The sequence below is a fragment of the Pollachius pollachius genome (assembly GCF_949987615.1).
Source record: "Pollachius pollachius genome assembly, chromosome: 9".
Taxonomy (NCBI): Eukaryota; Metazoa; Chordata; class Actinopteri; order Gadiformes; family Gadidae; genus Pollachius; species Pollachius pollachius.
In genome coordinates, this window is record NC_136942.1 from 9,958,914 (window position 1) to 9,985,549 (window position 26,636).

The 26,636-nt window shown below is 50.6% G+C and overlaps 1 protein-coding gene across 1 annotated transcript in view; it reads left to right on the top strand.

Annotated features, from left to right (window-relative positions):
* b4galnt4a (beta-1,4-N-acetyl-galactosaminyl transferase 4a) overlaps positions 1-26,636 on the top strand; it is a gene marked incomplete at its 5' end in the record, with an annotated part of 135,192 nt that overhangs the window by 107,039 nt on the left and 1,517 nt on the right. Inside the window, 13 exons of the mRNA XM_079742802.1 lie at positions 2,410-2,488; positions 10,199-10,265; positions 14,163-14,339; positions 16,000-16,109; positions 17,387-17,487; positions 17,676-17,749; positions 18,138-18,265; positions 18,452-19,803; positions 21,005-21,372; positions 23,064-23,217; positions 24,276-24,348; positions 25,747-25,900; positions 26,171-26,297. Coding sequence (XP_079598928.1) covers positions 2,410-2,488; positions 10,199-10,265; positions 14,163-14,339; positions 16,000-16,109; positions 17,387-17,487; positions 17,676-17,749; positions 18,138-18,265; positions 18,452-19,803; positions 21,005-21,372; positions 23,064-23,217; positions 24,276-24,348; positions 25,747-25,900; positions 26,171-26,297 — 2,964 coding nt within the window. The remainder of the gene's footprint in view (positions 1-2,409; positions 2,489-10,198; positions 10,266-14,162; positions 14,340-15,999; positions 16,110-17,386; positions 17,488-17,675; positions 17,750-18,137; positions 18,266-18,451; positions 19,804-21,004; positions 21,373-23,063; positions 23,218-24,275; positions 24,349-25,746; positions 25,901-26,170; positions 26,298-26,636) is intronic.

The window sequence follows — 26,636 nt, forward strand, 5'->3', positions numbered from 1 at the left end:
AAATCGATTTCACAGGCATGGCGCCCGGTCAGCACCCTGCACCACCCCTTGTGCCATGAGTCACCCCCGGTGCCCCCCACAGTGCCTGCTCAGCCCCCCCGAGCACGACGTTGTCTAATGAGTAGGGGCCACGGCTGGGCCCCTGGCTCTTAGTACGGGACCCTTGAGATGCCCTGATTGCTGTTTCAGCAGCATCGGCGGATGTTCTGTATTCATGAGATTGACCTTAGTGGCCTGTCACGCACACCCACCATGATTTATGGGATAAGGTGGTGCAGGAAGAGGAAGAGGAGGAGGATGAGCACCTATATCTGTCCGCCTGACCTGCTCCGTCGCTCACACACACAAACAAATGCATGCATGCACATATGCATGCACCAGCTCATACGTGCTTACACACACACACACACACACACACAAATGCAGGCATGTATACACATGCATTGACAAGTGCACACCCACACACGTGTATGCACACACATGCAGGCACGCACACACACGTAAATGAACACAAACATACTAGCATGCACACACACACGCACAAGCTCCTGCGTGCTCTTACAAACAGACACAAATGCATGCATGTACACACATGCACTGCAGACGCACGCCCATACACGTTTGTGCACACACATGCAGGCACGCACAAGCAAGTAGATGCACACACATATACTAGCATGCACACAAACACATGCACAAGCTCCTACGTGCTCACACACACACATGCACACAGATAGACAGCTGACAGACACACACACACACACACATACACACACGACGCACACATGCATAAGCCATTGCTTTTCCTCTTTCATGCTTCTCTTTTCCTCAAGCGGTCGTGGGGTACATGTGCACCAAATCCCAGTCACCGGTCGAGATAATAGGATTCATTTCACTATTAACGAGCTGCGTCGGGCGGGGTCCAGTGTGCGTCTCGAGCACGTCTGCTGATAAAAGAGGACATGAGCGCTGGCTTCGGAAACAGCAGACGAACAGGAGAGGGAACAACACTCAGACCCCCTCGGGAACCACATGAGAGCACAATGAGAGCGCATGAATATGAAGACACTCCGAGCAACTCTGAAGTTAAGCACCGCCGAAGGCTGTTTCACATGTCGGCCAGCTGTGGTAAACACAATTACCATGGTTTTTGTTCATGGGTAAAGGTTTGCCAATTATCCCCTTATCAGGCGTGAATTACACATTCTGTACAAAGGAAGCACTTTTAACACGCGCGTACACACGCGCGCGCACGCACGTTCTAAATCATGCTTGGTCATTGAAAAACACAACCCTGTTTAACTGGATGCTGTTCCTGTGGCCGTTGTGCAAACAGAGGGGGAATGCTTTTGGTGATTAAATGGTCTGCTTGTGTTTGGCAGGAATAAACACACCATTATAATCACATTTTAGTTTTGTTTGTTGAACCAAACAAAAACACTGAAGAATGTTACCATGCCCAAAGCGTAGGTGTTCCCTATGTGTTTATAGGCACTCCGGTAAGGCCATAATGGCCGTTCAGATTGTGCTTCTTCAGGGACAAACAGGTTGAACACCCCAGAGAGCTTGTTTGGCACGACACATTCGCTCGGTTTTGTCTGCTAGATGTAGCCAGCCTATTTCTCCTGTGAAACCCTGTCCTAAAGATAGCACCTGCTGCCTGTCACTAGGTTAGTATGTGGTATTACAATGCAATGCAAAGTGATTCAATGCATCACAATACGAAACCTTGTGAACATGCAACCTCTGCACATTCTCTGGTAACAGCCCCGTGGCTCCTACTGCTGTCGTCTGCTTCATCTGTTCTCCCACCAGGTTGATTTGTATGTATCCTATCCATTTGTGTTGGTCATGTTTTGATGCGTTTCCCTCTGTTGATTGTGCTTGTCACTGCCTGCTGTGAACAGAGTTTCCCTTCTGGGCCAATAAAGATGAACCGAAAGAAACTGAACAAAGTTGATAAGCGATGATAACACTTAATAATTACAGCCACCGTAATCACCCTGCAGTTAAATGCATCGCTGATTGCTCCGATGTGACTGTTGGCAATACATCAAGATTTTAAACATGTGCAGAGTGTAGTCTTTAAGTAAAGCTCAAACGATGGAAGGATTTGGTCAATGATGATATCAATATTTCAGATTATTCAGATTTCAGAATAATTCATTGGATTTTATATGACGTTTTCCGAGGCACTCGAAGCGCTGTACGTGTCCGTATCAGAGGGAGATCATTAAAGTGGGCCTCAATGCATTCATATCACATAAGATAGCGTTTGACATGTTTTAGAAATTATAACTGAGTTAACTGTCCACAGGAGCCCCAGGAGGTAATGGTTTGAAACATGTTCTTTATCTCCTATCTCTCTCTCTCTCTCTCTCTCTCTCTCTCTCTCTCTCTCTCCCACAGCCTCATCTCGTCCAGGCGATATTACTTTGAGGTTCTCCACAAGCAAGACGACCGAGGCTCAGATCACGTGGAGGTCGGGGTGAGTGGACGACTTTCTCTTCATTTGGTTCTCTCTCTCTCTCTCTCTCTCTCAAATGCAAACATCACCCGCAAGGTCTATTCGAATGCACCCATACTGGAGGCGTGAAATTACTCATGAGCTTGGCTGCAATGATTGCGGATAAATGGATACAAAATGGAACATTTTCTCTCTCTCTCTCTCTCTCTCTCTCTCTCTTTCCTTGTCACCCTCTCTCTCTTGCTCTCTCTCTCTCTAGCTCTCTCTCTCTCTCTATCTCTCTCTCTCTCTCTCTCTCTCTCTCTCTCTCTCTCTCTCCCCAAGTCAGTTTCCCCCGTAGTTCTCTCCTTCTTTAACAAACAGCATCATTTAGGTTTACTTTCCTTTCGGTCGCTTGACCTTTAAACAACCAATGAATAGGGTTTTTCTTCCCAGCAAATCTCTCCTTGCAAACAAGCCAAAGAAAAGTTGTGTGTCAGAGTAGGAGCCATTTGTGTATATGTGTGCGTGCATTTGTATGTATGTGAGTGTGTGTGTGTATATGTGTGCGTTAGTGCTGTGTGTTCATGTGAAGTGGAGAGAACAGGTAATGGCGGACCCCTGTGGTGATGACATCACCGAGGGGGTCGCCCGTTTGTTGCTTGTCATGATGACCTCACGGAGATCAAGGTGTCTTTGTTCAAACCTCCGTCCATTTTAGCTTCCTCCTGTGTTTGAGCGTGTGCCTAGTAGGGATGGGACAGAATATCAGATCATTTGATTATTCGTTCCCGAGGGTCAAAGTCGATTATTAACATTTGGGCCGTGACCATTTTGTCCCATTCAAATAAACAAGAATCGGATGGAACTAATGTTGGACACCTCGAAGGGCATTATCCCGCGTATACCATGGTCACTTGCCAAAGAAAATAAATTAAGACCATTCATTTATATTTTACAATCCAAATATAACGTTTTTCACAAGCCATAACTTTGTTTCCCTGGTAACGCCTGAGGGTTTGACTAAATCCTGGAACAATCATTACCCTCCCGTAAGGTTCTTATGCAACGGAAACGTTGTTCACTCCAGCAAATAGGATGGAACTTAGCTACGACTTGGCAACGGGAGGTATTCTAGTCCGCTCAGCTATGAGCCAGAGAGCTAACGTTATGCATTGTACATATTTATAATTCAAAATTCGTCCCAGCCTTTATACCACAGGTAGAGCATATAACCGCGTTGTCTGATTGCAGTTTAATTCATTTTTCACGATTTACCCGCTCTCGTTTTGAAGACGAATCACCGCGCCATTCGTTTCATTCGTATACTTTCAACATAAAGTGTACATATTTATAATTTGAAATTCGTCCCAGCCTTCATACCACAGATACTATAGGGTCTATAGCATATAACCGCGTTTTCTGATTACAGTTTAATGCATTTTTCACAATTAACCAGCTCTCGTTTTTGAAGGCTGAACAGACAATTTGACTGGAACTACTTAGCTGGTTGTTGCTTTTTTGCGTTTAAGATATTAAGTGATTTGTTGCCGATTATCCATGGCTGCATTTGTGAATGTCGCCACACATTGAATAATCGGTTATTCGTTCATACCACCCACTGATTTTTTGACCATGAAAATTTTGAGTTATTCACATCCCTAGTGCCTAGGTGTTTACGTATGTGTTTGTGTATTTGTGCACGTTTGCGTGCTTGTGTGTGCCTTAGAGTGTGTGTGTGTGTGAGTGTGTGCGTGATGTGTATATGAGTGTGTGTGGGGGGTAACCCTGTGATGTAAGAACACAACAGTATCCCGTGTAGAAAACGGTGACAGGTGTGTGTGAAAGAGCTCTGTGTGTGCGGAGGCGTCTCCATGGCGCCGCTCTCTTTGTTACCGCGGCTACACCAGTACCTGCTCCTGACCTCTCCTTCCACAGCCAGCCAGTTAGACTACGTTTATTAATAATGAATGGAAGATTTGACAGCAGTAGTAGCAGCAGCAGTAGCTTTGATCATGAGTGACTCTTGCTTTTGTATGTGTGTGTGTGTGTGTGTGTGTGTGTGTGTGTGTGTGTGTGTCAATGTGTGTGTGTGTGTCAATGTGTCGTCTTTTCTCATTATAATAACCCGGGGAGTGATTCATAAGGAAACTCTGGTCCTTTTCAATTGCAGGTGGTGAAACATGCCTTTGACAAGTGGTGCTGTGACAGAATAAAGGGGTTCTGTGTTAACTATTGTGCCGAGCGAAAGCTGTGAGAAAGAGAGAGGAGAGAGTCCCGTTTTAATTAGCCGCCCTGCGTTTATGCGGCACACGTCAGGGATTGAAACGCTGTTTTTTTTATGGGCTGGCTTTATCGCTCGCATGTGGCTACATTTCAATCTGCCCCCCCAATTAGTACACACACGCATGCACAAACACACAAATACAGTCACACTGAAAGATCCAGATGTGTTCACACACAGACATATGCAAGCACACTCACATGGAAGGTTGCATGTATGCACAGACACACACACACACACACACACACACACGCACAGGTATGAAGTTCAATTGTTTGGGTGTGTGTGCTTGTGTGTGCGTCTGTGTTTGTGTCCGTCTGCGTGCTTATGTGCGTGCATGCGTGTGTGTGTGCGTACGTGCAATGTATGTGAATATGCAAAAAACTATGTGTGCGGTCCTGCGTGCGCCTTACTGCTGGAGGTTTCTCCTCTATTTCACAGGCCTTTAGCTTGACATTACTGAGGCTTTCCCTCTTTCGTTTTGTCACAACACCGTTTCTACGGGCTGTGCCCTGAGCTGCTGATTTAGTCTGCTCCCTCCTCTCCCCTGTTCTCAGATAAGCTCATTTTCTCTCTTGGTGTTTCTGTGGTTCCCTCAAAAAACACTAACTTTTTTCCTTCCAGTGATTCAATTTCACCGGAGTTCAAAGGTTATTCGTGCCACTGCCGCCTTTTGTGTGAGCTTTCAGTTCAGCCTCGGTAGACGGATGTTCCTTTTGTTCCAGGTTCAAATTGTGTTTACCGCGGTGTCTGCCATACTCCTGTGAGTCTGTCACATCGGTCGGCTCGCGGCTTATTTCTTTTTTCGGGGTCGGATAACACTTCAATTCATCCTGGCTTGGAACAACGTGCCAGTTGGCCGTCCGGTCGGCTGTGAGCGGAATACAGAGAGCAAGGTTAGAAGACTTCCACTTGACCTGGGGTCTGTCCCTCGCTGCATCTACTCCACATTTACATCTAGGGGGTTTGATGACGCTTTTATCCAAAGCGACTTACAACCATTCATGCACACGCTCACACACCAACAGCGGTGTCAACCACGCAGGGTGACAGCCAGCTCGTCGGGAGCAGTCAGGGGGAGATGCCTTGTTTAGGGACACCTCGAAACTCAGCTAGGAGGAGCCGGGGATGGAACTAGCTACCTTCCGGTAACCAGTCGACCCACTCTACCTCCTGAGCTACTGTTGCCCCACGTACAGTCAGATCGCTTCGGACCGGACCAGAGTTGCTCTAGGCGTCCACACGGTTACAGACGTTAAGTCACGGATTACACATTCTCTCCACGCTGGAAGGTGTTTGGCTAAAGCTCCGTTCCATTTTTAATAGGAGCCCAAATCTCACCAACTCAACTCTCAGATATCCCTGTAGGCGTAGACGTGGCTGTCTCCCGTCACTCGTGTTTACAGAACATGACTCTGTTACTCAAACTTTTCCTCTCCAGACAGCAAGAAAATCTAAAGTGTGAAGTTAATAAATAAAAATGTGGTTTCAGTCAATCTAAAAGTAATGAACGTCAGAGCTCAGCACAACACAGACATCACTGGAAAGATGAACGCCTAACGAGGTAAATAAGTAGATTAACACACCGTGATTCAAACAACACCTGCATGGGGAGCCAGCAGTCTCTGGCTTTAATTACTCTATTTACTTCTGCTGATGATATCGCTGCTTAGGGAAGATCTAAGTGATATAAGTTCTCACCCAGGTATCCCTACACGTCGATAAGTAGTAGTATTTTAAACCAACATCACTGCAATAAAAACGAATATAAGTCTTTTACTAAATCTCTCCAACGCGTAAAGACGATGAAGTGGCATTCAGAGTGTCTTAGTGTGGGTTAATATATTCCACGTCCAAGTAGTAATGAATGTTGTTTATTCTAATTTCTTACTGTCACTAATAGTCTTATACCTAACCTTCTGTCTGGAGTTAAGAGAGAAATGTGTGTCGAGGATTAAATCCTTCAACTCTCTCTCTCTGCTGTCTTTTCGTTCGACTGCCTCTACACTATTCTCTGTTTCTTTGGCTTCATTTCTCACTCTGTCCAGCCGTCCCCTTGCCCTCCCTCTCTCTCTCTGTCTCTCACTCTCCCTCTCTGGCGCTCTATTGCTCTCTCTCTCTCTCTCTCTCTCTCTCTCTCTCTCTCTCTCTCTCTCTCTCTCTCTCTCTCTCTCTCCAGAAAGCATCCCTTCTCTGGAATCTCCACCAATTATAGCTTACACACATATATGTGGACATTAGAGCAGGAGAATAACAGTCAGTCACTCCTGCCTTAACAGGAGCCTCCATGACATCACTGTTTACTCCAGAATTGCTTCCAGGCTCAGAGGCATATAGCTCTCACCCCCTGACCCCCAGCTCCCTCCCCCCTTCTCACTTCCATCACAATCCAAGCCCCGCCCCACCTCAACATCATAATGTGGCCTCACCATCATTGGCGGCATGTGGCTCAGGAGGTAGAGCGGGTTGGCTGGTAACCAGACGGTATCTAGTTCGAGTGTCGAGGTGTCTTTGTTGTGTACGGGGAATGGGTTAACCTGGCGATTGCTAGTACTTGGCTCTTGGTTCTATGAACATCCTTACTGTACAGACAGCGATATATTGTTTCTCTTTCCTCTGACAAATGTACTTATTGTAAGTCGCTTTAGATAAAAGTGTCTGCTGAATGCCCTGAAGGTTGCTGATCCGTCACATCGACAGTACCCCTACCCCTATGATTTGGTTCGTCGTTGCCATAGAGGGCTTGTGACGTTCTGTGCTTTGAAGAGGTGAATAAGTGCAGGTGTGTCAGGCGTCAGGGTCTGGGTGACAGTAGAGCCGGGGCCGCCGCGGCCCTCGCTGGCCTGTGCCCGCTGGAGTGAGTGTTAAAAGGTGTAATCATGCGCCTTAACGAGCTTGGCAGCCGGCGCTAAATGGTTCAGAGCGATCCTCCGGCGGCTTGATTGCTGTGTTGGCTCAACGTTCGCCACAGAGCAAACCTCCTGATTAGTCACTCTTGATGTGTGCGTGTGTTTGTGTATGTGTGTAGAATATGCAAATGTGTTATTCCTATATGTGTGTGTGTGTGTGTGTGTGTGTGTGTGTGTATGTGTGTGTGTGTGTGTGTGTGTTTGTGTGTGTGTGTGTGGGTGGGTGTGAATGTGAATGTGAGCGAGTTTCTGATTTTGTATGTCTGTATATTTGTGTCGATTACGCATGTAATCAACACAAATGGCATTTTTTTGTGTGTGTGTGTGTGTGTGTGTGTGTTGGGGGGGGGGGGGGGGTCTGACCCCTGTGTCCTGTCAGCACCTACCCTTTCCCCTCCGTCGGGCAGCGTTTAAAGTCTTAGTCTGAAGAGGAGGTCGTATCGCCTCTAAACGCCTAATTAAATGCATCATTAACGACCTGATCAAGTTGAAGGGATTTTAAAGAGTTTGGAAAGAGCAGAGTGCCGGGCTGTCGCTGCCAGGCCCGTGCGGGGGTAATCTCAGGTCACCAGCAGGGGTAAATATTGTGATCCAATAAAGGGAACAACACGTTTCATCCTCCAGTCCGAACCTAAGTCTATGTGGCAGTTCAGAGTCACAGACACGTCTGACCATCCCTCAAGATTTCTTCCTTGTTAATTAAGGGAGTTTTTTCTTGCCCTCTTGGGGACCAGGGTCAGGGGGGTGTCATAAACATATGGCCTGTTAAGCCCTTTGAGACTCTACCTGTGATTAAGGGCTATCCAAATACAATTGAATTGAATTGAAGTCTGTTCTTGGGATTAATTAGACTCATTTTATTCATTTAATCAGCCATGGTACAGATGTTGTAAGCAGTACCACACAACTTGTTTGGAGGAGCCCGGCTAGACCGCCGTTTCTGGAAGGTCAGGATAACAGAATGTGGATCCTCAGATAGTATCGCCCCTTAATGAATCTTCCACTCAATTCGAGTGCTCTCTCTGATACACACAAATTATACACACACATAATGGCTGACGCTGTTGTGGGTGTGTGTGGTTGGGTGAGTATGTGTGTGTATGTTTGTGTGAGAGAGAGAGAGAGAGAGAGAGAGACAGAGACAGAGACAGAGAGAGTGTAACCACAGGGCTACTACAGTAGATCCAGGAGGAGGCGGTGACCTTGGGAGGAGCAGACAGTAGATCCAGGAGGAGGTGGTGACCTTGTGAGGCGGTGCTCCGATGGCCTGTGGAGCCGTTCCATCCTGCCGCTCAGCATGCTGACACCGTCCCACCTCGCTACTGTTGTGTGTGTGTATGTGTGTGTGTGTGTGTGTGTGTGTGTGTGTGTGTGTGTGTGTGTGTGTGTGTGTGTTTGTGTGTGTGTGTGTGTTTATACAAGCTTATTTCTGTGGATCTGTCCCTGTTTGTGTGTGTCTGTGTGTGGGTATGTGTCTCTATGGATCTGTGTGAGTGTGTGTGTGCATGTGTGTGAGTCTGCATGTTTTCCCCATTGTGTCTTGTGTGTGTGATTGTGAGAGAGAGAGAGAGAGAGAGAGAGAGGGAGAGAGAGAGAGAGAGAGAGAGAGAGAGAGAGAGAGGAAATGTTCCATTTTGTATCCATTTAACCCCAATCGGTGCAGACAAGCTCATATGCGTAATTTGTGCGCATTTACACTCATCCAGTATAGGTGTATTCGAATGGGCCTTGCGGGTGATGTTTGCATTTGAATTTCCATCCAAATGGCTCAGAAAACGACCTGTCTCCCCAGATTACCCGCTCAGTAACCAGAAGTGACATGGTAATTGCAGAATCTATTTAAAAAAGAGTTGCCTGCCCCTCAGTCTGCAATGTTTTCTTTGCCATCGGACCGTTGCAGAAACAATCCTTCCCGGCGAGCCAACAGGCCATTACAGCGCGTGTCAGCGTGATGCTCGCCGCTTCTAAAGGGTTACTCAATGTTCCAAACTCTGTTACCGACAGACATATGAACGCACAAAACAAACACACCCGCACACACACACAAACAGACAGTCATAGACACAGACAGAAAGACACAGAAAGACACACACAGACACACATAACTCACACAGACAGAAACACACTCCCATCTCTGTTACCGCCTCTAGACCCTAAATAAATGTAACATAAAGACAGCATCTGTACGTCGAATGAAATCCAGCAAAAAATGTTGTTGGTAAAGCTTCTACACATTATGAGCGGCATGTGGCTCCGGAGGTAAAGTGGGTTGGCTGCTAACCGGAAGGTTGCTAGTTCGAGTGTTGAGGTGTCCCAGAGCAAAACACCTCACCCTGACTGCTCCCGACGAGCTGGCTGTCGGCTTGATTGGTGGATGGTTGACTCCGCAATCGGTGTGTGAATGTGTGTGGGGAATATGAATTGAGGAATTTGAGGTAATATCGTAAAGCGCTCTGAGTGGTTACTGGTCGGATAAGAGCTGTATAGATGCAGTCCATTTACGTTGACTCCCTTCCTCCTGTCTCTCTGATCGTGTCTGTCCTGTCTTCTGTCTCTCAGTGGCGTCCGTTCCTGCCCGGGCTGAAGTATGAGGTCATCGACTCCGCCCACATCTCCCTGTACACAGGTAAGACACACCCACACACGAAGTCACAAAAACACACACACACACACACACGCATTCACACACGCTGTGTCCTCTCTCCAGAGTATGTAATTCACACACAAAAACAAACAAACACACATATGAACTCGCAGACACACACACACACATATGAACTCGCAGACACACACACAACTCCCCTGGTGCGCCACACGTTTGGTCAACATCCTGTTTGCTCTTGCTGTCACCTTTGAAACGGAGAGTGCTAATATCTAACGGCCCCAAACCTCCACCAAAATACACTACCGTTCAAAAGTTTTGGGTCACTTAGAAATATACTTATTTTTTAAAGATATTTTTAAAATAGTTTTTTTCAATGAAGGTAACAATAAATTAATCCACGTAGATGTACAGAGACGCATTTCCAGTTGCATTGTTTAGCTAATCGTGTTTAAGGTCAAATGATGATTGGAAAACCCTTGTCTAATTATGTTAGCACGGCTGAAAACTGTTTTCATGGAAAACTTGAAATTGTCTGGGTGACCCCAAACTTTTGAACGGTAGTCTACATCTTTTTTTCTTGGACCTGAACAAACAGAATCACAAACAAGAAATTAGTGTAAATAATTGATCTATCACATAAAATAAATGAGTTATTAATTAATAAATAGCACTACTTTAATCGCGCCGACACACAGACTACAATGTTGTGGCTGTGGGTGATGTTTTTCTAAGGGACCGAACAACACTGCAGTATTCATGGATACATGAATGTGTCGTTGCCATGAGAGTTATGACTTATCCGTTCATGTTTTGCACTTGTGAGAGTTAAAGTGTGTCGCCTTTATTCGACCCAAATACCCTCTGTTGCAATTTGTGGTCCTTATTTCCATGTTAGTTACAAACTGGGGAAAAGGGAAAAGTGTGAGATAAAAAAATAACTTGCAGACATTCCCTGAAGTTAACGAGGGAAAATAAATGGCCGCCCACATCACAGGGTATGAGTGTGTTGTGTGTGTGTGTGTGTGTGTGTGTGTGTGTGTGTGTGTGTGTGTGTGTGTGTGTGTGTGTTGCGAGGGAGGGGGACGGAGGGGCGAGTTCCAAATAGTTCATAGGGGTTTAAGTGGGACTCATATTCTCACTCTCTCTGTCTCTCTCTGTGTGTGTCTCTCTCTCTCTCACTCTGTGTGTGTGTCTCTCTCTCTCTCCGTCTCTCTCTGTCTCTCTCTGTCTCTCTTTTTCTCTCTCCTTCTTTCTCCGTCTCTCTTTTTCTGTCTCACTTTTTCTCTCTCCCTCTTTCTCCGTCTCTCTCTCTGTCTCTCTCTCTCTCCTCTCCCTCTCTCTCTCTCTCTCCCTCTCTCTCCCTCCCTCTCCCTCTCCCTCTCCCTCTCTCTCTCTCTCTCTCTCTCTCTCTCTCACTCTCTCACTCTCTCTCTTCCTCTCTGCTCTTTGAGGTGTGGGTATATGAGGAGTGTTCAGCGAGGCACTGGTAATGATGTACTGACATAACGGGCGTTTATATATGTATATATATTATATAGCTCAGGAAACTGGCGGTTAGTTTTTCCTCCATGTTTGGAAGACTTTAATCTTTGTTTGGATTCCGCTGCTTCCGGAACCGCAAACAAACGCCTTGATCTGATTGGACGTGCTCCGACAGCGTCCATCGGGGCTCCGAGTTTAAACGGTTTGAACTTTGAGCGCGTCGGCAGGACGGAAAATCGTAGCTCAGCGTCGAAGCCCAACCTAGCGCTGACGCAAGACCGGGGCAAAGCCCAGCACTAGGTTGGGCTTCAACGCATCACACACACACACACACGCACACATACACACATATAAAGCACACACACACATAAACACACACACACACAGTCACACAAACAGACACACACATAAGCGCGCGCACACACACACACACACACAAACTTACATAGACACACATTTAAACGCACACACACAGACAGACAGAAAGACATAAATGTACACACACAGACAGACACACACATGAACGCACACGCACACACACACACACATAAACATACACACATATGAACGCACACACACACACACACACACACACACACACACACACACACACAGGACGCCAGCCCCGGATTTGCGTCCCTATGTCCCAATGCTAGGTTGGGCTTCGACGCTTTTCCCCCCATGGGAAAGCCATGGCAACGCCAGCCACTTTGAGGCAGAAATCTCGTCATGTGTTCACCACCTCGCCTCCCTATGCTTATCCTCTTCTCCCTCTCCATTGTTAATCAGCCTCCTTCTGAGTTGGTGGAACTTGAATGGATCATTGTTTACATCGCGCTGGCTAATTAGCTGTGTTTTATTGTGGTTGGGGGCGGATGAAGTTACACTTCACAGCGTGTGTTGACCTCGTGGCTGGGTTTAACCACTGGGAACAGAGATGTGGACGTCTATTTGCTTCAGGCGGGATTCTCGTAGCAACGCAACCTAGAGATCACATGTTTTTATTACATGTAAATAGGAGAGCAATCATGGACACACATGACCACACATACACATACACATAAACGCACAGACACACAGACACACACACACACACACACACACACACACACACACACACACACACACACACACACACACACATATGAACGCACAAACACACACACATACACATAAATGCAAACACACACAGACAGACAGAAAGCCCGACAGACAGACAAACAGACAGACACACACTCACAGACACGCGTGGGCACACCCACAGAGGCACACACACACACACACACACACACACACACACACACACACACACACACACACACAGACAAACACACACACATAAACACACAAACACACACACAGACACACACACACACACACAAAGTCACAAAAACACACACACACAAAGTCACAAACACACAAACACACACGCATACACATACACATAGACACACGCACGCTTTTTAACGCACACACACGCTGTTTCCTCTCTCCAGAGTATGAAATCCATGCTGACTCTTAATTATGAAATATTTTCCCCACTCAGGCTGTGAGTCTGACATGCGATTAATCATCAGGGCCTCCTGCCCTCTTATTGATTTTGATATCATTTGGCCTCCTACTCTTCTTTTGTTTTCTCCTGAGCTAAAATCCCTTCCTGTCCTTCTCCCTATCCCTTAATAACTGCGTATTTGTTTCTTTATTTTCTCAGTATGTTTTTGTTTGTTCGGCTGTTCATATTATTTTTCCTTTAATGGTCAATGAAAGCAAATTAATGAGGTGGGACATTTCCTCTGGTTCCCATCGACTGTCTAATTGCCTGTCACTCCAGATGTCACTGCTGTGGACCTAAAGGGCCACAGCTCTCTCTCATCTGGACGTCCACAAGCAATCCTCTCTCGATCTCTCTCGCTCTCTTGCTCTCTCTCTCTCTCTCTCTGTCTCTCTATCTCATCTGGGAGTCCACAAGCATAGACAGTAACCCTCTTTCTCTCCTCTTCTCTCTCTCTCTCTCTCTCTCTCTCTCTCTGTTCATCTCCACCGGTGGATCAATATAGAATAGCCTAGTGCATCTGCAGGTGTGTGACGAGACAAAGTGGTTGAAATCTCTGTTCTTTCACAGAAAAAAAAACTCCAGAGCCCCCAAGCCATTCAATAAGTGAACACAGGCCAGTTTCCCTTTTGGAGTTGTAATTTAATAAGTTATGTTTCTGTCTCTTCTCTCTCTCCTTTCTACTCTCCTCCATTTCTCTCTCTATCCTTCCCCACTCTCTCTATCCTCCTCCACTCTCTATCCCTCTCGCTCTCTCTCCCTCCATCTTCCCCCACCTCTCGTTGTCTCCCTCGCTCTCCTTTCTACTCTCCTCCATTTCTCTCTCCGTCTCACCCCCCACCCCCCTCTCATACCCCTTCCTCCCTCCCTCTCTCCCTCCCCAGACGAAGCCAGTCTGAAGATGAACAGCGTGGACCACATCCCTCAGACCCTGGCCAGCCACCCCCCGCCCCCCCCCTCTGACCCCCATGCCCCGCCCGGTGAGGGGCCCGGCTGGAGGGGGCGACCGCAGCACGCGGCCGACATGCTGAAACCAGATCCCAGGGACACCTTCTACAGAAGTAAACACTCAGCGGGGGGGGGGGGAGATTGTTGTTGCCGTGACAATAGTCTGCTCCGCTCCAGATAGGAGTACAGAGAAATGGAAGATGGTGTCGTAGACAAACCGGAGCACAACGCGGACACAAAGGAGACGGGAAGAGAGGGAAAAAAAATTATGCTTTTTGTGAACGAAACTTTCATGACAAAAACGTGTTGCACGGGCAATTTAGAAACATAGGAACAAGGTGGCCTGTGTGCAAAGAAAAACGCAGGAAAACAATCTGCACATGAATGTAATTTCTTCTGACAAAGGACATTTTTCCATTCCGGCATGCCATTCCTCCGTTATCTGTGGTCGTCTGTGTGTGTCTGTCTGTCTCTGCACCCCCCACTCATCTGTCTGTCGGTCTGCCGGCGCTCTCTGTGTCACATTGTCTGTCGGTCGCGCTTCTGTCTGGCTCTGTCGTCTCTTTGTTTCTCCTCGCCTTCTTCGACGCGGTTCAGTGAGTGCATTGCCGCATTAAGAAGTGTGCAGAAACGCCAGCAAACTCTGAATCTCAGCTCTTTCCAGATTGTAATTAATGACAGCTCACGAGAACTCATATCCAATGCAACGTAGTGAGGGCGTGTCCCCTTGCGTCGCCGTATGCCTTGATTTCTAGAACCCTTCCCGTGCTTAAATTGTTCAGTGTCTCCATCAAAAGGCACCTCAAACGCATGCAGTCCACCTGAGCTTGGCAGAAACACAGGCCACATGCACATGTACACACGCGCACCTATGCAGTACTCAGTAGGGCTAGTAACCTTGCCTTGCCGTAGGCCCTTGGTTTCTAGAGCCCTTCACGTGCTTAAAACGTCCTGAAGTGTGTGCATCAAGAAACACCGTGAAAGCACAAAGTGAATCTGTATAAGAGACGTGCAGGATGGTGTCTCCTCTGGGGGTCTTCAGGGTGGTGTCTCCTCTGTATGAGGGGTCTTCAGGGTGGTGTCTCCTCTGTATGAGGGGTCTTCAGGGTGGTGTCTCCTCTGGGGGTCTTCAGGGTGGTGTCTCCTCTGTATGAGGGGTCTTCAGGTTAGTGTCTCCTCTGGGGGTCTTCAGGGTGGTGTCTCCTCTGTATGAGGGGTCTTCAGGGTGGTGTCTCCTCTGTATGAGGGGTCTTCAGGGTGGTGTCTCCTCTGTATGAGGGGTCTTCAGGGTGGTGTCTCCTCTGTATGAGGGGTCTTCAGGGTGGTGTCTCCTCTGGGGGTCTTCAGGGTGGTGTCTCCTCTGGGGGTCTTCAGGGTGGTGTCTCCTCTGTATGAGGGGTCTTCAGGGTGGTGTCTCCTCTGTATGAGGGGTCTTCAGGGTGGTGTCTCCTCTGGGGGTCTTCAGGGTGGTGTCTCCTCTGGGGGTCTTCAGGGTGGTGTCTCCTCTGTATGAGGGGTCTTCAGGGTGGTGTCTCCTCTGGGGGTCTTCAGGGTGGTGTCTCCTCTGTATGAGGGGTCTTCAGGGTGGTGTCTCCTCTGTATGAGGGGTCTTCAGGGTGGTGTCTCCTCTGTATGAGGGGTCTTCAGGGTGGTGTCTCCTCTGTATGAGGGGTCTTCAGGGTGGTGTCTCCTCTGTATGAGGGGTCTTCAGGGTGGTGTCTCCTCTGTAAGAGGGGTCTTCATGGTGGTGTCTGACTCCTGTTTTCCCCACAGCGCCCCTGATCCACCCCTCCAGGCTGAAGAACGTTCTCCCGGCGTGTCTCTACTCTCCCACCTACGTGGTCAAGGACTTCCCCATCGCCAGATACCAGGGCCTGCAGTTTGTAAGTCAGCACCATTAGCACCATCACCATCAGCCCCATCACCATCAGCCCCATCACCATCATCACCATCACCATCAGCACCATCACCATCAGCACCATCACCATCAGCAACATCAGCACCATCACTATTAGCAACAGTCAGCATAAGCACCATCAGCATCTTCTCCTGGCGGCAGCGGAGGCGCTGCTCAGTGTGTGTGTGTGTGTGTGTGTGTGTGTGTGTGTGTGTGTGTGTGTGTGTTGTTGTGCGTGTGTGTGTGTGCATGTGTGTGTGCATGCGTGGGTGTGTGTTTGTGTGTCCGTGAGTGAGTGGATGCACATACGTTCATAAATCGGGTTGTGATTAAATGGGTCCGCCCCTCGGAGCCAAGCCCCTCTGAGGGTCATTAGGGGGAGTGTTTAATTACTGCCGATTTGTTCCTACTGCTCGCTAAAAACAGCACATTACATCCTGGCCGCATTGTTCACATGATTTACACTGAAACCCAAAGCCTTTAATTAATGTCTTCAGATCGAGCGCTGCTGGTGGAGGCCGCTCTGCTGCCCTCTGCAGGTAGAAGTGTGTTACTGCGGGTGCAAACCGCTCCCAGCTGCGTGAGGCTGAAGCACCCGTTTTGATGGGGATTAGACTAATGGAGCTCACAGCAGTGGAGATACTAAAACACCAGGGAGAGACACTTAAAAGGAAACGTTGCATTACACGCCGTACATGAATCATCAGCGTAATACGTGATGTCGTTCAGTCATTAAACCCAGAATTTGGATTGAAGAACAGTTTTTTTTCAAACATGACAAACAAGTTGTATTTTGAAGCTGACATTGCATTTGCATTTTACATTCAAATTAAGGGCGTTTAGCAATCGCTTTAACCCAAAGAAACGTACAATAAGTACATTTGTCAGAAGAAAGAGAAACAATATATCACTGTCAGTACAGTTAGGATGTTCATAGAACCAAGTGGCAAGCACTAACAATCGCTGGGTTAACCCATTCCCTGTGTACAACATAGATATCTAGGGTAAGATGCTACACAATGCTACGTACCATCTTTAAGTGCAGGGACGTACCGCATACAATAAGTGCGTACATTAAGTGCCAGAACGCACAACATACAATAAGTGCGTACATTAGGTGCCGGGACGTACAACATACAACTAGTGTGTACATGAAATGCGGGGTGTGGGGGGGTAAGGGGGGACACCATCACCGTGCGCTCTGTCCCGCGGCGGCTGGGCGGGGTTTGTAACGGTACCCTGCGTTGTGCGTTGTGTCCTCAGGTGTACCTGTCCTTCGTCTACCCCAACGACTTCACCCGTCTCACCCACATGGAGCGGGAGAACAAGTGCTTCTACCGGGAGTCGCCCATATACCTGGAAAAGTAAGAGTTCACCGACCCCGTACTCTGTCTGTGTGGAGCTATGAGCTCATAACGATGTTCTGGGGCCTTGTTATGTAAATGAGGTCGGACGGGTCCGTTGATTGGACAGCGCCGAATCATGTGACCCCTCTCCGAGTTTGAGGCACTAATGTGTGTGTGTGTGTGTGTGTGTGTGTGTTTACTTGTAGGTTTGGTTTTTACAAGTACATGAAGATGGACGAAGAGGAGGACGACAGGCCGTTCTTCTTCCCCAACCCAGACGGTGGGTTCTGATGAATGGCTGCATGTACACAAACACACAGATAGACACACAAACACACACACACACACTCACAGATGGATACACACAATCACACACACACACACACACACACACACACACCCACAGATGGATACACACACTCTCACACACACACAAATAGATATAAACACACACACACACACACACACACACCCCTGCACACATGTACACACAGACAACTGCACAAACCCCTGCACACACATGTACACTCACTAACCTGCACAAACACGCACACACACACACACACACCTTCACACACACACACACACAAACAATCACACACACACACACTGACACACACACACACACACACACACACACCATCTCATCGTCCCCCGTGTGTCTCCAGACTTCCTGGAGGAAGAGGAAGCGGTGGATCCCGAGGACGAGGCAGAGATCGTTGGCACCCCACCCCCGAGGAGAGCCCCGCCCCTCCACCAGGCAGGCCACACCTCCAGACCCGCCCACCACCGCCCAGCCTCCCGCCCCACACCCTCCTCCAGGAGGAGGGGCCGGGAGGAGGAGGAGGTGGGGGAGATGAGGGTGGTGGCGGAGGGGGAGGAGCCGGAGGAGGAGGAGGAGAAGAAGGAGGAGGAGGAGGAGGAAGTTGTGGTCCGCAGCGTGACAAGGGTCCGTAGCGAGAGGGGGATGCCGCACCCCCAGAGGGACCGACAGACGAGGAGGGCGGAGGGCGGGGACTGGGGGCGGGACCAACCCCGGGGGGGAAGGACTCCTGGGGTCCGGGGCAGCAAGGAGGAGGAGCCTGAGGAGGAGGAAGCGGAGCCTGCACCGGACGGGCTGCGCTCGCCAGAGGACAGGGTCAAAGGTCGGTCGCTGACCTGGCTCCAGCCCGCCCCCCCGGAGCAGCGCCTGGTCCAGGGCGGAGGAGCCGAGGGGGGAGACGGCGGCGGGAGAGACGAGGCGCCCGCCAAGATCAGCCGGGCGTCCATCTTGTTCCCGCAGAAAACCTCGGCGCTCTCCGCCCTCGCCAGCCGGGCCAAGCGCATCCTGGGCAACTCCGCCCACGGCAACGCCGGCCGTCTCCGTGGCGACGCAGCCAAGCCCCCCGGCAACAAGCCGGCAGAGAAGCCGGACGAGAACAAGATCTACATCACGCGGCCGCGGCCTGCCAAGGAGCGGGAGGCGGAGCGGCGGGAACGCCGGGAGGAGAAGGGCTGGCGGCGGCCCCGGGAGGTGTTCCCAGGGGTCTTCCTCTACCAGAACGGGAAGACCACCCGGCTGGTCAACCTGGGCCCCAGGGCCCGCACGGGGGCCGGACTAGCGGGGCCCAGGGAGAGGGTGAGTGCGGCCCAGCTGTGGCCCAAGTCGGCCCCCAAAGAGGGACGGACCGCCCACCGTAACGGGACCGCCGGCCGACACGGGGCAGCGGGGCAGAGGGGCGCCAGCAAGGCGGCGACTGCGAAGCTTCCAGGGAGGGGCCCGCAGCGAGGGGAGCGACCGCCACCGGGACGGGACGCCGCCCCCGGTGGCCCCGCCCCCGGTCCGCTGAGCAAGGCAGCCTCGTCTCCCGCCCCGCTGTCAGATCACCCGGACACGCAACCGCCGCCGCCGCCGTACGCCCCTCCCCGGAGTTTCAACGCCTCGGACCTGGGGGGCGGCGGGGTGGTCCGGGTGACCTCGTACCTCCGGACCTCGGAGATCACCGAGTCGCAGAACCCCCCGGGGCCCGACGAGGCCGACCTCTCGGAGGCGGGCCGCGACCCCGACGCCGCCCGGAACCGCTCGGCCGCGGCGGAGGGAGAGTCGGAGCCGGAGGCGGAGGAGGGCGGCGTGTCGGACTACAGCTACGAGGAGGTGGAGGCGCGGCCGGGCTGGGCCGAGGAGAGCATCAACTGGCAGCGCACCTTCTCCGTCAACCCCATGGACTTTGAGCTGCTGCGCTCCGACTGGAACGACCTGCGCTGCAACGTGTCGGGCAACCTGCAGCTGGCCGAGAGCGAGGTGGTGGACGTCCTGGCCCAGTACATGGAGAAGCTCAACGAACGCAACGGAGGGTGAGTGGGGGAGACGGGGGGAGACAGGGGGGAGGAGGGAGGGGGCCATGGGGGAGGAGGGAGAGAGCGAGGTGGTGGACGTCCTGGCCCAGGACATGGAGGAGCTCAACGAACGCAACGGAGGGTGAGAGACGGGGGAGACGGGGGAGGGGTGAGACAGGGGAGAGGGGGGGATAGGGGAGACGGGGGGAAGGGGGAGAAGGGGGGGACCAAGGGAGACAGGGGGAGATGGGGGTGACCGGGGGATGGGGGAGACGGAGTAGACAGCAGAGGTGGGATGGAGAGACGGCCGGGTTGGGGGAGAGACGGGGGAGAAGGGGAGTGGGGGGAGACGAGGGACAGGGGAGAGGGGAGAAGGGGGGGAGGGCACGGCAGAGGTGTGATGGAGAAACAGCCGGGTGTGTAGGGTCGAGATAGGGCACGGCCGCCTCCTGGCTGCGTCAAATGTAACAGCCGACGGAGAGCCAGAGTCATTTCCCGGGGAACGTTCCGGTCACGGCCGGCCGTGCACGCCCAGGTTAGGGCGAACCCCTGTTTGCTAAATATCATCTTCTGCCGCGGTGCTCAGCAGCCCCTGCAATGCTATTAGACTAAAGTAGCTTCCCTATCGCCTCCCTGCGCTACTTCTCCCCTCGATCGCCCCGGTGGAAAATCGGGTTCCTCGCGTTAAATGATGAGTGGCGGGCCGTCGGCTGTGGCAGAGGCTGGCTCCCAGCCCCGACATGAAAGCTTAATGTGTTTGAATCTGGTGCAGCAAACTCACAGTCGGGGGACTGGGGGGGGGGGATCAGGTTTGCTCTCTTCTTTTTCCTTGAAGAAGGAAGGCAGTATTTCACTCTTTGCCCTCTTTTGGAGTATTTTTAAAATGCAGTAGACATGTTGTCGGGAGGATAGGCAGGTGGCTGCTGACCGACTTATTAAATGGTAGAGCAACATTCGGCCATTTTGAGACCATTACGAGAACAGGGCTCAGTCCTTATGGCAGCGTCCTCGGGTTCGATTCCTCACCGTGGTCCTTGGCTGAATTTCCTCTCTCTCTTTCTCTCTCTCTCTCTCTCTCTCTCTCTCTCTCTCTCTCTCCCTCTCCAATTTCTTCATGTCTTACTCATTGTATCTTCATGAATAAAAAGCAAAAATAATGCTAAACGAAACTAAAAAAACTCCTTCCCCAAAACACGTCCAACCGTCTCACGGCCCCCAGGATCTACACCCTCCTGCGGATCATCAACGTGGAGAAGCGGCGGGACTCGGCGCGGGGGAACCGCTACCTGGTGGAGCTGGAGCTGATGGAGCGCGGCCGCAGCGTGGTGCGGCTCTCCGAGTACATCTACCTGCTGCTGCACCGCGGCCGGCTGGGGGACGAGAGCCTGGAGAACACCGACCCCGGGGGGGGCCTACCCCCCTCCGCCGGCCTCGTCACGCCCCCGCCCGCCCCGCCGCCCTCCTCCACCCGGGCCCCCGCCAGGCCCGGCGCCACCGCCTGGAGCACGGCCTACGCCAAGCCCCTCCTCTGCCAGCCCGTCATGCTGGAGTGGAGGAAGGACGTCATGGTGCACTTTGTGGTCCCAGGTGAGTCCGCCAAGGAACCGTGCTGCTGGGGTTCTTATTGTTGTTGTTGTTGTCGTTGTTGATCCAGTTTATGATGTATCCTTATCTTCTATTGTGTGTTGTACATCCTGGCACTTAATGTACGCACTTAATGTACACTTTTATGTTGTGCCCTTAATGTATGCACTTATTGTATGTTATTAAAAATAGTATTCAGCATTGTGTAGCAGCCTTGTTGTATACAGGAAATGGGTTAACCTAGCGATTGTTTGTGCTTGGCACTTGGCTCTATGAACATCCTTACTGTACCGACATATATATACATGTACCGCAGTGAAGTTGAAGTATATTGTTTCAACTTCACCAATATGTTTATCTTCTTCAGTAAGATGAACTCACCCAGTAGGTTAAGCCTCACAGGTAACTCCTCCAGATGATGCATGTTGTTATTCATCCAATAAGCCACTGGGTTATCGGGTGAAACAAAGTGTTTTCGGTCTCTGTGCAGTTTGAACTCGAGCACAGAGTGATTATCATCATTTAAAGACGGCATATTTCCTGTGTGGATGTGCTGGGGCTACGATCCCAGCAGAGCTTTTCATCATCGACTAGCACGCCGGTGTTGTTGTTGTTGTTGTGGTGTACTTAAAGTACTGCTGTAAAGCAAATTGCCCCTCGGGGACATCAAGACGTACTGGACCCTGAACAGAATCCTCAGAATCCTGCGTGTTGCAACGTAACGCTCCAGGGAGCACTGAACGCTCGACTGTATTCGATGGAGAGAGAGACCACACTTGGAAAACGGAATGGAATAAAGAAAAGGGAATTTTTACTCGTTATGCTAATGCAACATGATTGTGTCACATGCTCCCCGGACTGAATATCTTATTATTGACCTTCACTGTGTTATTCATTTTTCGAGCCGTGAATCGGACGAGGTCTTTCCCGAGTCACGATGTTACGAACAGGCCGCTGCATTTCAAACATGTGCAATGCGGTTCCACTTTGTATTAAACACGGCGTCTCTAATCCGCAGAGATAGAGAGCACCGCGGGGCTATTCGCACCGGGACTTCCACATAAATGTGATATATTGTGCAGGCTCCGTTTTATGCTCTCTGCTCCCTGAGTGATTTAATACGAGGGTGAGAGATTATTCTAGATCTGCTCCGCTCCGCTCCACTGCTCCGCTTGGCGTTAGTCCGATTTATTCAACCCTGTATTAATATTGATAAAGGGATTTGGGGCGGCGGTAGCTCAGGAAAACGGAAACGGAAACGGAAGGTTGCTAGTTCGATCACTGGCTGCTGAGTTCGATCATCTAGCTGAATGTCCCTGAGAAAGACCCCCCCCCCCCTGACTGCTCTCGATGAGCTTGATGTCGCCCTGCGTGGTTGACTTCGCCGTCGAAGTTCGTCGGCGCATCTGCAGACTCGTCTATCTCCCCCCGCTTGGGGCAGCATTGCGGCATGTGGCTCAGGAGGTGGAGCGGGTTAGCGGGTAACCGTGAGGTTGCTAGTTCAATCTGAGCAAGACGCCTCACCCTAACCGATCCCGACGAGCTGGCTGTCGCCCTGTGTGGTTGACTCCGCCGTCAGTGTGGGAATGAGTGAATGAGTGGTTGTAAGTCGCTTTAGATAAAAGCGTCTGCTGAATGTATACGTAAATGATCTGGTTCTCACTGCCGCCCCCTCCCTGCTCCGCCGTGCCCAGTGAAGAACCAGGCGCGCTGGGTGCAACAGTTCATCGTCGACATGGAGAACCTCCACCAGCAGACCAAGGACGACAACTTCAGCATCATCATCGTGGACTTCGAGAGCGAGGACATGGACGTGGAGACGGCGCTCCGAGAGAGCAGCGTACCCCGGTGAGTGATCGCCGTACCCCCTTATACAACCAGAGTACCCCCTTATACGGCCAGAGTACCCCCTTATACAACCAGAGTACCCCCTTACACGACCAGAGTACCCCCTTACACGGCCAGAGTACCCCCTTATACGACTGCAGTACCCCCTTATGCGACCAGAGTACCCCCTTACACGGCCAGAGTACCCCCTTATACGACGCAGTACCCCCTTATGCGACCAGAGTACTCCCTTACACGACCAGAGTACCCCCTTATGTGACCGCAGTACCCCCTTATGCGACCAGAGTACCCCCTTACACGACCAGAGTACCCCCTTATACGACCAGAGTACCCCCTTATATGACCAGAGTACCCCCTTGTGTGACCGCAGTACCCCCTTATGCGACCAGAGTACCCCCTTACACGACCAGAGTACCCCCTTATATGACCAGAGTACCCCCTTGTGTGACCAGAGTACCCCGGTAACTTACCGCCGTACCCCCTTATCCCAACACAGTACCCTGATATATGACCGGTACCCCGGTAAATGACTGCAGCACCCCCTTACACAAACAAAGTACCCCTGTAAAAGCCGCCGTACCCTGATAAACGACCACAGTACCCTGATAAAATGATGAGGTGAGTCACCTTTATACGTTTTAGCGGTAGACAACCCAACCTCTTAAGCTCCAAGCCCTTTTCTTGTGCTAGTCCTTGTCTAAAACTCATGGAAAACAAGAATAGCCGTACGTCGGTCTGGTTTGCCGGCATGGGGTTTGTAGCCGTGTGTAGATTAAAAGATGGCCACTCAAAGACATATCCGGGAACTTGTAACTACCACCACTTCAGAGTAGACTAACATAAAAAGGGGCTTAACAGGTTAAAGTAGATGTCATGTATCAAAGTGCTTTCTGAATTCCACACCGATTCCCAGCAGTTCTGACACAATGGTGCAGCTCAGGGGGGCAGCTCCCCTAAACGCCCAGAGTGAGATAAAATCTGTCTCACTTCCTCCCCACCGCCGGAAAGAGGGGGTGTTAAGTGTGTGACTGGGGTTGTGTGTCTTTGTGTTACCACAGATACGAGTATCTGAGGAGGGAAGGGAACTTTGAGCGGTCGGCCGGGCTGCAGATTGGAGTGGATACCATCGAGGTGAGAGCAGGCGGCGAAGGAAGCACTCTGAGATTACAACGTCAGGAAACTGGGTCCCAGAATCCAGCCTGCAGCACCGAGCCGTGCTGCAAGGGAGAGGGAAAAGACAAAAACACACACTTTAAAGGGACACGAACACACGCACACACGCACACACACATGCGCACGCACACACACACACACACACACACACACACACACACACACACACACACTCACACACACACACACACACGTAAATATAACACAGAAATGCAATCTCACACCTTTTCATCATAACACCATCACACCTTCACACCTGCACACACACACTAACACACTCATGAACACACACACCACATGACATGCGCACAAGCAAACATACACACACTCCTCTCTCACACTCACACAAAATATGTGTCTCTCTCTCTCTCTCTCATAAGCACACACACTTTCACTCTCTCACACTCACGCATCCACACACACAAATACAGACACAAAAACACACACACGCACGGACGCACGCACACACACACACACAGAGTATGGATTCTAGATGAAGAGAAACCAGTCAGAGGGACCATGTGTCCCTGATGGACAGAAAAAAAGAACACTATTCATTATTCGTCAGTCTCCGGTGCTTCACAGCCAATGAAATGCTTCCTTATTTGCCTTCCTTAAGTCCCGCCCACTCCCTCTGGACCCTCCCTAACCAGGTCGCATGACAGGATGACAGAACCAGACTGACAGCTAGCTTCCTGTCAACTCATACAAACACACACACACATACATACACACACACACACTCACACACACACACACACACACACACACACACACACACACACACACACACACAGATCCCCCAAAGGCAGTAGGGTGTGTATGTGTGTGTGCCAGCGTTGCCACCTTGAAATGACGGCTCTGTCACTCATCCATAATGGCGCAAAGCATTATGGGAAAGTGATGACATTTATACTGATCGGGGATCTCCTTGCCCTTTAATCCCAAATACTCAGAGGGATGCACAGACACACACACACACACACACAAAAGGCCTAACCATGATCAATACATTTGTATCAATTGCTCATCAAGTATTGCATCTTACGTTATTGATCCAGAGCAGCAAAAAAATTACAGTAGGATAATAAAAAAAGAGGTAAAGGTTGGAATTTGTATATACACATATATATAATAATGTGTACGTATATATACATACTATATATTCAAATACCGGTATTTAAATATGTTTATGTAAATATACAGTATGTATACATGATATCACACCTCATCCTGTGTGCAGCACCAACCTGAGTGATGCAGGGAGCAACAAGAACTGAGTTTTAAACTAGTAGTCCCTTTGTGTGTGTGTGTGTGTGTGTGTGTGTGTGTGTGTGTGTGCGCTGCCCCCTGCAGGACAGCCACAGCATCGTGTTCCTGTGCGACCTCCACATCCACTTCCCCCCCAACATCCTGGAGAGCATCAGGAAGCACTGTGTGGAGGGCCGGCTGGCCTTCGCCCCCATCCTCATGAGGCTGGGCTGTGGCAGCTCTCCGCTGGAGCCCGATGGTACACACACACACACACACACACACACACACACACCGCACACACGCGCACACACCCACACGCACATGCTTACAAACACGTACGTACCCACGCACGCACGCACACACAGCCACACGCGCCTACACACTTACACACACACACGGTTACGTACATGCCCACTCACACACACATGCACGTACTGTAACACACGTGCACACACTCACACACAACGCACACAATCTCACTCCTCTGTCTGTCTCTCGCCTTCTCCCCCCCCCCCCCCCCTCTCAGGGTACTGGGAGGTGAACGGCTTCGGCCTGCTGGGGCTCTACAAGTCGGACTTCGATAAGATCGGGGGGATGAACACAGAGGAGTACAAGGACCGCTGGGGGGGGGAGGACTGGGAGCTACTGGACAGGTGAGTCCCTGTGAGGGAGGGGGGAGAGGGAGGGGTGACTGGACAGGTGAGTCCCTGTGAGGGAGGGGGGAGAGGGAGGGGTGACTGGACAGGTGAGTCAGTGTCTCCGTCCACGTTGGGGGTCCATGGGGGGTGGGACTGGGAAAACTGGGAGCTACTGGACAGGTGAGGCCCGGTCTCCATCCAGGTTGAGGGTCCATGTTTGGGGCGTGGGGGGGACTGGGAGGACTGGGAACTACTGGACAGGGGGGTTGATGGGTACCGAGGCCCCAGCCTTTTAGTCCATTTCATCGGGGGTGTTATTTGGTTTTATCGAGCAAATCGGTTGAAATGAAGACA